Source organism: Cyprinodon tularosa, unplaced genomic scaffold (genome assembly GCF_016077235.1).
Source record: "Cyprinodon tularosa strain WSP-4 unplaced genomic scaffold, ASM1607723v1 ctg738, whole genome shotgun sequence".
Lineage (NCBI taxonomy): Eukaryota > Metazoa > Chordata > Actinopteri > Cyprinodontiformes > Cyprinodontidae > Cyprinodon > Cyprinodon tularosa.
Genome location: NW_024039494.1, coordinates 255,001 through 267,356, shown reverse-complemented (window position 1 = coordinate 267,356; position 12,356 = coordinate 255,001). Strand labels below are relative to the sequence as shown.

The following is a 12,356-nucleotide window of genomic DNA, read 5'->3' as shown; positions in this document are numbered from 1 at the left end:
ATGGACTTGTATCTGTGCTCGTCCTGTTGGATCTTAGTGCTGCATTTGATCCAGTTGACCATAATATTCTTTTAGAAAGACTTGAATATTTTGTTGGAATTAAAGGAACAGCACTAGACTGGTTTAAATCTTATCTATCTGATCGAATTCAGTTTGTTCATGTTAATGATAGATCTTCAACACGCTCAAAGGTTACCTGTGGAGTACCACAGGGATCAGTGCTAGGACCAATTCTCTTTACTTTATACATGCTCCCAATCAGTAGAATTATTAGACAGCATGGGATTAATTTCCACTGTTATGCTGATGATACCCAGCTACACTATATTGCCAAAAGTATTTGCTCACCTGCCTTGACTCACATATGAGCTTAAGTGACATCCCGTTCCTAATCCATAGGGTTCAATATGACGTCGGTCCACCCTTTGCAGCTAGAACAGCTTCAACTCTTCTGGGAAGGCTGTCCACAAGGTTTAGGAGTGTGTTTATGGGAATTTTTGACCATTCTTCCAGAAGCGCATTTGTGAGGTCGCACACTGATGTTGGACGAGAAGGCCTGGCTCTCAGTCTCCGCTCTAATTCATCCCAAAGGTGTTCTATCGGGTTGAGGTCAGGACTCTGTGCAGGCCAGTCAAGTTCATCCACACCAGACTCTGTCATCCATGTCTTTATGGACCTTGCTTTGTGCACTGGTGCACAGTCATGTTGGAAGAGGAAGGGGCCAGCTCCAAACTGTTCCCACAAAGTTGGGAGCATGGAATTGTCCAAAATGTCTTGGTATGCTGAAGCATTCAGAGTTCCTTTCACTGGAACTAAGGGGCCAAGCCCAGCTCCTGAAAAACAACCTCACACCATAATCCCCCCTCCACCAAACTTTACACTTGGCACAATGCAGTCAGACAAGTACCGTTCTCCTGGCAACCGCCAAACCCAGACCCGTCCATCAGATTGCCAGATGGAGAAGCGCGATTCGTCACTCCAGAGAACGCGTCTCCACTGCTCTAGAGTCCAGTGGCGGCGTGCTTTACACCACCGCATCCGACGCTTTGCATTGCACTTGGTGATGTATGGCTTGGATGCAGCTGCTCGACCATGGAAACCCATTCCATGAAGCTCTCTGCGCACTGTTCTTGAGCTAATCTGAAGGCCACATGAAGTTTGGAGGTCTGTAGTGATTGACTCTGCAGAAAGTTGGCGACCTCTTCGCACTATGCGCGTCAGCATCCGCTGACCCCGCTCCGTCAGTTTACGTGGCCTACCACTTCGTGGCTGAGTTGCTGTCGTTCCCAAACACTTCCATTTTCTTATAATACAGCTGACAGTTGACTGTGGAATATTTAGGAGCGAGGAAATTTCACGACTGGATTTGTTGCACAGGTGGCATCCTATCACAGTTCCACGCTGGAATTCACTGAGCTCCTGAGAGCGACCCATTCTTTCACAAATGTTTGTAAAAACAGTCTGCATGCCTAGGTGCTTGAATTTATACACCTGTGGCCATGGAAGTGATTGGAACACCTGATTCCAATAATTTGGATGGGTGAGCAAATACTTTTGGCAATATAGTGTATATCTGTCTATAATCCAGATGAAGCTAACCCATTACATAGATTACAGGCATGTCTGAAGACAGAAAAACCTGGATGACTCTTAACTTTCTGCTTCTGAATGCAGACAAAACAGAAGTTACAGTCTTTGGACCAGAGTCTCTGAAAAAGAAGCTGATTAGTCAGTCACTTCATTTGGATGGGATTAAACTGATTTCAGATCATTAAGTAAAAGTGTGGAGTGACCAGCGCAGTCACCAGATCTGAGCCCCATTGAGCTGCTGTGGGAGCAGCGTGACTGTATGGAACGCAGGAAGTGCCCATTCAACCAATCCAACTGGTGGGAGCTGCTTCTGGAAGCGGGGGGGCAATTTCTCCAGATTACCTCAACAGATTAACAGCTAGAATGCCAAAGGTCTGCAATGCTGGAATTGCTGCAAATGGAGGATTCTTTGACCAAAGCAAAGTTTGATGTAAATAAAATGTTATTTCAAATACAAAACATTATTTCTAACCTTGTCAATGTCTGGACTCTATTTTCTATTCATTTCACAACATACGGTGGTGAATAAGTGTGACTTTTCAGGAAAACACTAAATTGCTTGGGTGAGTATATATATATATATATATATATATATATATATATATATATGCATGTATGTATATATGTGTATGTATACAGATTAATGAGTGCTGAGCTTTATTCTTTCAGCCTCAGTGAGGCTGTTTGTAGAGCAGATAGAGCTTCTTCCATAACAAACCAGATTCTTTCTCCAGGTTTATTCATAACATGTTACGGTTTAACCAAAGTGTGTAATTAGTTTAACTCGGATTATTTTCCATTATTGTCAGTAAGGAGGAAGGATCAGAACAGGATCAGAACAGGATCAGAACAGGATCAGAACAGGGATGATTACTATGCAATAAAGGCCGTATGAACGGTTCTCTCTTTGTAAAAATGTAATAAAAAGCCGACTGAGTGAAATCCATCTATCTCCATTCATTTAACTGGTGTGAACGGTTGAATACTTTTTTTCCACGACACTGTGTTCCGGTTTCTGCTCCCGTTGCAGCAGGGCAGCTAATTTACCCTCTGATGGACGATAAAAGACATTTCTGTTTTAAAGTTTAGAAAGTCTGAGGTTTATTTTCTCCCTGACGACGTGCCGCAGGACGTAGCGCCATCACAGAACCAAGGGGTCATGTGATGTCACCCCATTTGGAGCAGGACTGCCTGTTTGGGCAGCGCCATGGTCAGAGTCATTAGAGGCATCTGTTAACCGTAATTAACCTGAAGAGAAATAATTGCATTGGGGGCCCGGGGGCTGCAGTGGTTCTCTGATGTTTACTGCCGGCTGATTAATCTGGGAACTAATTACAGTCGCCATGCCGACGCTATCGGACATTTGACAGGAGAACGGGGGGTTTGGGTCGGAGCATGGAGTCCAGGACAGATGGGAGGACGGCAGACGGACAATCTTCATCATCATCACCATCATAATCTTCATCACCATCTTCATCCTCCTCTAGCCTGAAGCTTCCCCTCATTGGTTTCATTTATATTTTATCCTCCAATCATCTCTGAAACTTTGCTTCTTTCATTCAATTCATATTAATATAATCTTTAATTTTGATAGAAATATTTGGTGAAGTTCCTTTTAAAGAGCCTCTGCTCCCAGCGTCTGATTGGCTGCCCTCCGCAGAGTCTTCATGCTGGACGCTGCAGCGCGTTCTGGACGCTGCAGCGCCGCCATATTTTCCTGTGAAGGAGGAGGAGTAATTGGACTCCCATCATTTTCTTTCCCGCTGTGAAACCAACATGGCTGCCAGCCAGACCCACTGCTATAAAATACAGCAAACAGTCTGATACTGCAGGCCGCTGGGAGGATCAACCTCACCTGCTCGGCTGGAGACCAGCCGTCTGTTAACAAAGGGTTAATTTTCTGTGCAAACATCAGCAGAGCTTCCTGCTGGCTTCCCAGTTTCCTGATGAGGAGTCATCCTGAGCAGCAGCTGGATCAGCATTTCCACTCTGTCATAGCCTTCCTCTCTACTGACCACGACTGACCATTACTGACCATTACTGACCATTACTGACCATTACTGACCATTACTGACTACTACTGACCATTACTGACCACGACTGACCATTACTGACCATTACTGACTACTACTGACCATTACTGACTACTACTGACCATTACTGACCATTACTGACTACTACTGACCATTACTGACCATTACTGACTACTACTGACCATTACTGACCATAACTGACCATTACTGACTACTACTGACCATTACTGACCATTACTGACCATTACTGACCACGACTGACCATTACTGACCATTACTGACTACTACTGACCATTACTGACTACTACTGACCATTACTGACCATTACTGACTACTACTGACCATTACTGACCATAACTGACCATTACTGACTACTACTGACCATTACTGACCATTACTGACCACGACTGACCATTACTGACCGTTACTGACCATTACTGACCACGACTGACCATTACTGACCATTACTGACCATTACTGACCATTAGTGACCATTACTGACCATTACTGACCATTACTGACTACTACTGACCATTAGTGACCATTACTGACCATTACTGACCACTACTGACCATTAGTGACCATTACTGACCATTACTGACTACTACTGACCATTAGTGACCCCTACTGACCATTACTGACCACGACTGACCATTACTGACCATTACTGACCCCTACTGACCATTACTGACCACGACTGACCATTACTGACCATTAGTGACCATTACTGACCATTACTGACCATTACTGACCACTACTGACCATTACTGACCATTACTGACCATTACTGACCATTACTGACCATTACTGACCATTACTGACCATTACTGACCATTACTGACCATTACTGACCACTACTGACCATTACTGACCATTACTGACCCTTACTGACCATTACTGACCACGACTGACCATTACTGACCACGACTGACCATTACTGACCATTAGTGACCATGACTTAACGTCTATGATGATTGAGACCTAAACTCTACATCTGAGCAGGTTCTGAACCGTAGAGACGGAGCTCCGCAGCTCGTACCTGAGAGGCGGAGGTCGTACCTGAGAGGCGGAGGTCGTACCTGTGAGGCGAAGGTCGTACCTGAGAGGCGGAGGCGGTGGACGCTTTGACACGCTGCTGGAACAAGACGCTCAGGATCCGGTTCTGCTGCTCCAGGTCAAACACACGAGTCCGCAGCTTCACACACTCCTCCTTCAGGTCCTGTGAACAACAGCAATGACTGAGACACTGACCCGCCCACCTGAGGAAGAAGCTCCGCCCACCTTCCCACAGACACCTACCTTCTGTGTGAGGAGGGCCTGCACCACCTGGTTGGCCACCTAGAACAGACACAGAGGTTAGCGTGCTGCTCCTGATGACGCTGAGAGACGCTTCACTTTCTTCCTGAATGAAAAAGTCTTTCAGCTCATAAAGATCTGATGATCCTCCTGCAGCGTTGCTCTGCGTACGGAGCAGACTGCTGCTTCACACCCAGGTTCCTGGAACCTGCAGAGTTCTTCACGCTAGTTTTTATATTCATGGGGTATTTTCCATGGACCAACAGCTTCTCATGCTGTAGTTTCCTGGAAGCTTCCTGAGATCCTGCTTCAGGTCAAAGGAAGGACGTTTCATCCAAATAACCTGGAAGCAGGAGGAGAGCTCCAGGAGGAGAGCTCCAGGAGGAGAGCTCCAGGAGGGGAGCTCCAGGAGGGGAGCTCCAGGGGGAGCTCCAGGAGGAGAGCTCCAGGAGGAGAGCTCCAGGAGGAGAGCTCCAGGAGGAGAGCTCCAGAAGGGAGCTCCAGGAGGAGAGCTCCAGAAGGGAGCTCCAGGAGGAGAGCTCCAGGAGGGGAGCTCCAGGAGGGGAGCTCCAGGGGGAGCTCCAGGAGGAGAGCTCCAGGAGGAGAGCTCCAGGAGGAGAGCTCCAGGAGGAGAGCTCCAGAAGGGAGCTCCAGGAGGAGAGCTCCAGGAGGGGAGCTCCAGGAGGAGAGCTCCAGGAGGAGAGCTCCAGGAGGAGAGCTCCAGGAGGAGAGCTCCAGAAGGGGAGCTCCAGGAGGAGAGCTCCAGGAGGGAAGCTCCAGGAGGAGAGCTCCAGGAGGAGAGCTCCAGGAGGAGAGCTCTAGGAGGAGAGATCCAGGAGGGGAGCTCCAGGAGGAGAGCTCTAGGAGAAGAGCTCCAGGAGGAGAGCTCCAGGAGGAGAGCTCCAGGAGGAGAGCTCCAGGAGGGAAGCTCCAGGAGGAGAGCTCTAGGAGGAGAGCTCCAGGAGGAGAGCTCTAGGAGGAGAGCTCCAGGAGAGAGCTCCAGGAGGAGAGCTCTAGGAGGAGAGCTCCAGGAGAGAGCTCCAGGAGGGAAGCTCCAGGAGAGAGCTCCAGGAGGAGAGCTCCAGGAGGAGAGCTCCAGGAGGGGAGCTCCAGGAGGAGAGCTCTAGGAGAAGAGCTCCAGGAGGAGAGCTCCAGGAGGAGAGCTCTAGGAGGAGAGCTCCAGGAGAGAGCTCCAGGAGGAGAGCTCTAGGAGGAGAGCTCCAGGAGGAGAGCTCCAGGAGGGAAGCTCCAGGAGGAGAGCTCCAGGAGGAGAGCTCTAGGAGGAGAGCTCCAGGAGAGAGCTCCAGGAGGGAAGCTCCAGGAGAGAGCTCCAGGAGGAGAGCTCCAGGAGGAGAGCTCCAGGAGGGGAGCTCCAGGAGGAGAGCTCTAGGAGAAGAGCTCCAGGAGGAGAGCTCCAGGAGGAGAGCTCTAGGAGGAGAGCTCCAGGAGAGAGCTCCAGGAGGAGAGCTCTAGGAGGAGAGCTCCAGGAGGAGAGCTCCAGGAGGAGAGCTCCAGGAGGAGAGCTCCAGGAGGAGAGCTCTAGGAGGAGAGCTCCAGGAGAGAGCTCCAGGAGGAGAGCTCCAGGAGGAGAGCTCCAGGAGGGGAGCTCCAGGAGGAGAGCTCTAGGAGAAGAGCTCCAGGAGGAGAGCTCCAGGAGAGAGCTCCAGGAGGAGAGCTCCAGGAGGAGAGCTCCAGGAGGAGAGCTCCAGGAGAGAGCTCCAGGAGGAGAGCTCCAGGAGGAGAGCTCCAGGAGGAGAGCTCTAGGAGGAGAGCTCCAGGAGGGAGCTCCAGGAGGAGAGCTCTAGGAGAAGAGCTCCAGGAGGAGAGCTCCAGGAGGAGAGCTCCAGGAGGAGAGCTCCAGGAGGGAAGCTCCAGGAGGAGAGCTCTAGGAGGAGAGCTCCAGGAGGAGAGCTCTAGGAGGAGAGCTCCAGGAGAGAGCTCCAGGAGGAGAGCTCTAGGAGGAGAGCTCCAGGAGAGAGCTCCAGGAGGGAAGCTCCAGGAGAGAGCTCCAGGAGGAGAGCTCCAGGAGGAGAGCTCCAGGAGGGGAGCTCCAGGAGGAGAGCTCTAGGAGAAGAGCTCCAGGAGGAGAGCTCCAGGAGGAGAGCTCTAGGAGGAGAGCTCCAGGAGAGAGCTCCAGGAGGAGAGCTCTAGGAGGAGAGCTCCAGGAGGAGAGCTCCAGGAGGGAAGCTCCAGGAGGAGAGCTCCAGGAGGAGAGCTCTAGGAGGAGAGCTCCAGGAGAGAGCTCCAGGAGGGAAGCTCCAGGAGAGAGCTCCAGGAGGAGAGCTCCAGGAGGAGAGCTCCAGGAGGGGAGCTCCAGGAGGAGAGCTCTAGGAGAAGAGCTCCAGGAGGAGAGCTCCAGGAGGAGAGCTCTAGGAGGAGAGCTCCAGGAGAGAGCTCCAGGAGGAGAGCTCTAGGAGGAGAGCTCCAGGAGGAGAGCTCCAGGAGGAGAGCTCCAGGAGGAGAGCTCCAGGAGGAGAGCTCTAGGAGGAGAGCTCCAGGAGAGCTCCAGGAGAGAGCTCCAGGAGGAGAGCTCCAGGAGGAGAGCTCCAGGAGGAGAGCTCTAGGAGAGAGCTCCAGGAGGAGAGCTCCAGGAGGAGAGCTCCAGGAGGAGAGCTCCAGGAGGAGAGCTCCAGGAGGAGAGCTCCAGGAGGAGAGCTCAGGAGAGAGCTCCAGGAGAGAGCTCCAGGAGGAGAGCTCCAGGAGGAGAGCTCTAGGAGAAGAGCTCCAGGAGGAGAGCTCCAGGAGAGAGCTCCAGGAGGAGAGCTCTAGGAGGAGGCTCAGGAGAGCTCCAGGAGGAGAGCTCCAGGAGGAGAGCTCCAGGAGAAGAGCTCCAGGAGGAGAGCTCCAGGAGAGAGCTCCAGGAGGAGAGCTCTAGGAGGAGAGCTCCAGGAGAGAGCTCCAGGAGGAGAGCTCCAGGAGGAGAGCTCCAGGAGGAGAGCTCCAGGAGGAGAGCTCCAGGAGGAGAGCTCCAGGAGAGAGAGCTCCAGGAGAGAGCTCCAGGAGAGAGCTCCAGGAGGGGAGAGCTCCCAGGCGGAGAGCTCCAGGAGAGAGCTCCAGGAGAGAGCTCCAGGAGGAGAGCTCCAGGAGAGAGCTCCAGGAGAGAGCTCCAGGAGGAGAGCTCCAGGAGGAGAGCTCCAGGAGGAGAGCTCCAGGAGGAGAGCTCTAGGAGGAGAGCTCCAGGAGAGAGCTCCAGGAGGAGAGCTCCAGGAGAGAGCTCCAGGAGAGAGCTCCAGGAGGAGAGCTCCAGGAGGAGAGCTCCAGGAGGGGAGCTCCAGGAGGAGAGCTCCAGGAGGAGAGCTCTAGGAGGAGAGCTCCAGGAGGAGAGCTCTAGGAGAAGAGCTCCAGGAGGGAGCAGGAGGATTCCTGATCAGGACTCAGAGATGCAGGACTTCACCTTCAGAAGGTCTCATTATGGAAATGTAGACCCCACCCTCAGGTTTCTACTGGGAGCTTCACTAAGCATAGAACATGATAAAAGAGCTAAATCTGTCTGCAGTGACCTCTGACCTCTGACCCTGCTGGTTCCTCCTGAACCACCAAAGGTTTCCTGATGAACAAAGTGAAGCACTGACCTCATCCAGGCAGCGTTCATACTGCTTCCTCTGGTTGTCATTTTCCAGCGACAGAGCCGAGTTCTCCGCCTGGAGGAGACAGGAACCGTCAGCAGGATTTCCTTCACATTATTACAGAAATATTCACTGGAGTTAAAAGCCTTCAGCTGATCCAAAATGCTGCAGCCAGAGTCCTGATGGAAATGAAAAAGAGAGATCATATCTCTCCTATCCTGTTAAATCCAGAATAGAATCTAAACTCCTTCTCTCAGAGGCTCAGATTATCCTGAGTTATCTCTGTAGTCGTTACAATGATCGGTCAGTCTGGGATTAGTTTAGATTTCACTCTAGGATTTAAGTTAGGCTTGGATTAGTTATTCTGCTTTTACTGTAAACAATCACACTTTGAATAACTGCTTAGTTTTGCTGTGTCTGTTTGGTGGTTTTTCAGTTATCTCCCATCCTTCCCTTTGGTCATTCTTTGTTTCCCTTCATTCCAGTTATTTCCCAGTTTAGCCATATTCTCTCCTTTCCCCTTAGCTGCTTCTGTCCACAGCTGCTCCCAATTAGCTAATCACTCCATTCATTGTTCTCTCCTATATATACTCCTCCTCTGCCGTTCCTCATGCGGGATCCTCATCACTCCTCTGAGCTTTTCCTGCTTCCTGATTTTCACTGACCTCCAAGGATTTTTCCAGGTAGACCAGGTCCTCAGAGGACGCAGCCTCTGCAACAAAACGCCCTCCATGTATGTTTCTCCCTGGTGTCTCCTAGAATTTTTTCCCTCTTTATTATTTCTGGATGCATGCTTCTGTTACCAACTACCTCTAAATTAAATCTGCAAGAAATCCTCTGCATTTTGGTCCTCAACCAACTTTCACTAAACTTGGCTGCTATAGGCTTAGACTGCTGGAGGACATGGGGAGCCCTTTTTCATCATTCTAGCTCTATTCTCCCACTCTGCAGAATCTGTTTAACTGATTCGTTCTCAGAGCTTCCTGTGGAGCTAGTTTACTGTTACCTTTCTATCATAGATCAGTGCTTCTATGATCTTTTTCTATGTCTGCTTCTGTCTGCAGGTGGCTGTTCTCAGCCCAGTTAAAGACCAGTGGTTGGATGAAGCTGAAACCATTTTCAGGGTGGAGGCGTTTCTCCAACGGATGCAGGAAATATTTCTACTTGAATGTTTCAGGTTTTACATGCAGACAAACTGGACCAGAGTTACCAGATCAGGACGGATCTCTAACATCAGCCTCTGCACTGGTTCTGCTGATCCCACATTCTGTCTTACTGAAGCTTCTGTTGCAGGTCTGGTCCGAGGCTCCAGGGTCTGTTCTTCAGGGGCCTATGAACCTCTGCTGGAACAGTTCTGGTTCCTCCTCATTTAACAACTGCAGCCATTTGCAGAACGCTTCAAACGGACCTCATTGCATGAAGGCCAAAATGGGTCCAAATAACGGGACCTTATCTCAGACTGATGGGAACCTGAGACAGAACCGGGTCTGAAGGCTGCCAGCAGTTCCACAGAAACACTGATGGACTCAGTTCTGCCTGGGTTCTGGATATAATGCTAACAGAACCGTCTCATTCCAGAGAACCATCCGGCCGAGAAAGTTCCCAGAATCCTGTGGGAAATGTTTTACTGGAGTTCAGTTTGACACTTTGGGAAACTATCCTAAAGGTACGAAACCATCAGTGCAAAAAGAGCAGAGTTGGTGGAGGCAGCATCATGCTGTGGGCTTCCTGGTCATCAGAACCAAGCAGCTACACCGGGACTGAGCCCTAACTTGACTGAGCTCCATCGATGGCCCAAATGATGAGGATCAGAACCAGTACAGCAGGGCGTTTGGACCCAAAGCCGACCAGGTTTACCTCCAGGGCTCGAAGACGCTCCAGCAGAGGGTTGCTGTCCTTTAGGTTGTCCTCGGGTATCGTCTCGGCTGCCGTGGCTGCGGGACCCTCCAGACTGTCCTGTTGCTTCCACATCTCCTCCAGGAGTTTGTCCTGGGAACACAAGCAGAGACGTAAGGCTTCAAGAAACCAAACCCTGGTTCTGTTGGGCTGTTAGCAGAACCGCATCAACAGCTGAGAGTGTTCAGAGTAAGGGACAGTGATCTGCAGAGACTGGACAAACAAACAGGACCACCCACTCCCACCTGGGCTTTCTACCCTCTAAGGCAGGGGTGCCAACCAGTCGATCGCGGTCTACCAGTCGATCACGGTCTACCAGTCGATCGAGGTCAACCAGTCGATCGAGGTCAACCAGTCGATCGCGGTCTACCAGTCGATCGCGGTCAACCAGTCAATCGCGGTCTACCAGTCGATCGCGGTCTACCAGTCGATCGCAGTCAACCAGTCGATCGAGGTCAACCAGTCGATCGCGGTCTACCAGTCGATCGCGGTCAACCAGTCAATCGCGGTCTACCAGTCGATCGCGGTCTACCAGTCGATCGAGGTCAACCAGTCGATCGCGGTCAACCAGTCGATCGAGGTCTACCAGTCGATCAAGGTCTACCAGTCGATCGCAGTCAACCAGTCGATCGAGGTCAACCAGTCGATCGCGGTCTACCAGTCGATCGCGGTCAACCAGTCAATCGCGGTCTACCAGTCGATCGCGGTCTACCAGTCGATCGCGGTCTACCAGTCGATCGCGGTCTACCAGTCGATCGCGGTCTACCAGTCGATTGAGGTCAACCAGTCGATCGCGGTCTACCAGTCGATCGAGGTCAACCAGTCGATCGCGGTCTACCAGTCGATCGCGGTCTACCAGTCGATCGAGGTCAACCAGTCGATCGAGGTCTACCAGTCGATCGCGGTCAACCAGTCGATCGCGGTCTACCAGTCGATCGCGGTCTACCAGTCGATCGCGGTCTACCAGTCGATCGCGGTCTACCAGTCGATCGCGGTCTACCAGTCGATTGAGGTCAACCAGTCGATCGCGGTCTACCAGTCGATCGAGGTCAACCAGTCGATCGCGGTCTACCAGTCGATCGCGGTCTACCAGTCGATCGAGGTCAACCAGTCGATCGAGGTCAACCAGTCGATCGCGGTCTACCAGTCGATCGCGGTCTACCAGTCGATCGAGGTCTACCAGTCGATCGCGGTCTACCAGTCGATCGCGGTCTACCAGTCGATCGAGGTCAACCAGTCGATCGAGGTCAACCAGTCGATCGTGGTCTACCAGTCGATCGCAGTCTACCAGTCGATCGAGGTCTACCAGTCGATCGAGGTCAACCAGTCGATCGCGGTCTACCAGTCGATCGCGGTCTACCAGTCGATCGCGGTCTACCAGTCGATCGCGGTGTACCAGTCGATCGCGGCCTACCAGTCGATCGCGGTCTACGAGTCGATCGAGGTCAACCAGTCGATCGAGGTCAACCAGTCGATCGTGGTGTACCAGTCGATCGCGGTCTAGCAGTCGATCGCGGTCTAGCAGTCGATCGCGGTCTACCAGTCGATCGCGGTCTACCAGTCGATAGCGGTCTACCAGTCGATCGAGGTCAACCAATCGATCGCGGTCTACCAGTCGATCGTGGTCAACCAGTCGATCGCGGTCTACCAATCGATCGCAGTCTACCAGTCGATCGTGGTCTACCAGTCGATCGCAGTCTACCAGTCGATCGCGGTCTACCAGTCAATCGCGGTCTACCAGTCGATCGCGGTCTACCAGTCGATCGCAGTCTACCAGTCGATCGAGGTCAACCAGTCGATCGCGTTCTACCAGTCGATCGCGGTCTACCGGTCGATCGCGGTCTACCGGTCGATCGCGGTCAACCAGTCGATCGCGGTCTACCAATCGACCCCAGAGGAGAACATCCAGGAACACCTCCAGGAACAGACCGACCCAAGAGGAGAACATCCAGGAACAGACCGACCCCAGAGGACA

At 51.9% G+C, this 12,356-nt stretch overlaps 1 protein-coding gene across 5 annotated transcripts in view; it reads right to left on the bottom strand.

Moving 5' to 3' along the window:
* LOC119772992 (nck-associated protein 5-like) overlaps positions 1–12,356 on the bottom strand; it is a 67,461-nt gene that overhangs the window by 25,011 nt on the left and 30,094 nt on the right. For all 5 annotated transcript variants that reach the window (XR_005279327.1, XM_038269753.1, XM_038269754.1 and 2 more), the window contains exons 4-7: positions 10,343–10,474; positions 8,492–8,560; positions 4,923–4,961; positions 4,723–4,842 (exon numbers count right to left, since the gene is read on the bottom strand). Coding sequence is in view for 4 of the 5 variants with exons in the window: in XM_038269753.1 (XP_038125681.1) it covers positions 4,723–4,842; positions 4,923–4,961; positions 8,492–8,560; positions 10,343–10,474 (360 nt within the window). In the remaining variant the exon portion in view is untranslated. The remainder of the gene's footprint in view (positions 1–4,722; positions 4,843–4,922; positions 4,962–8,491; positions 8,561–10,342; positions 10,475–12,356) is intronic.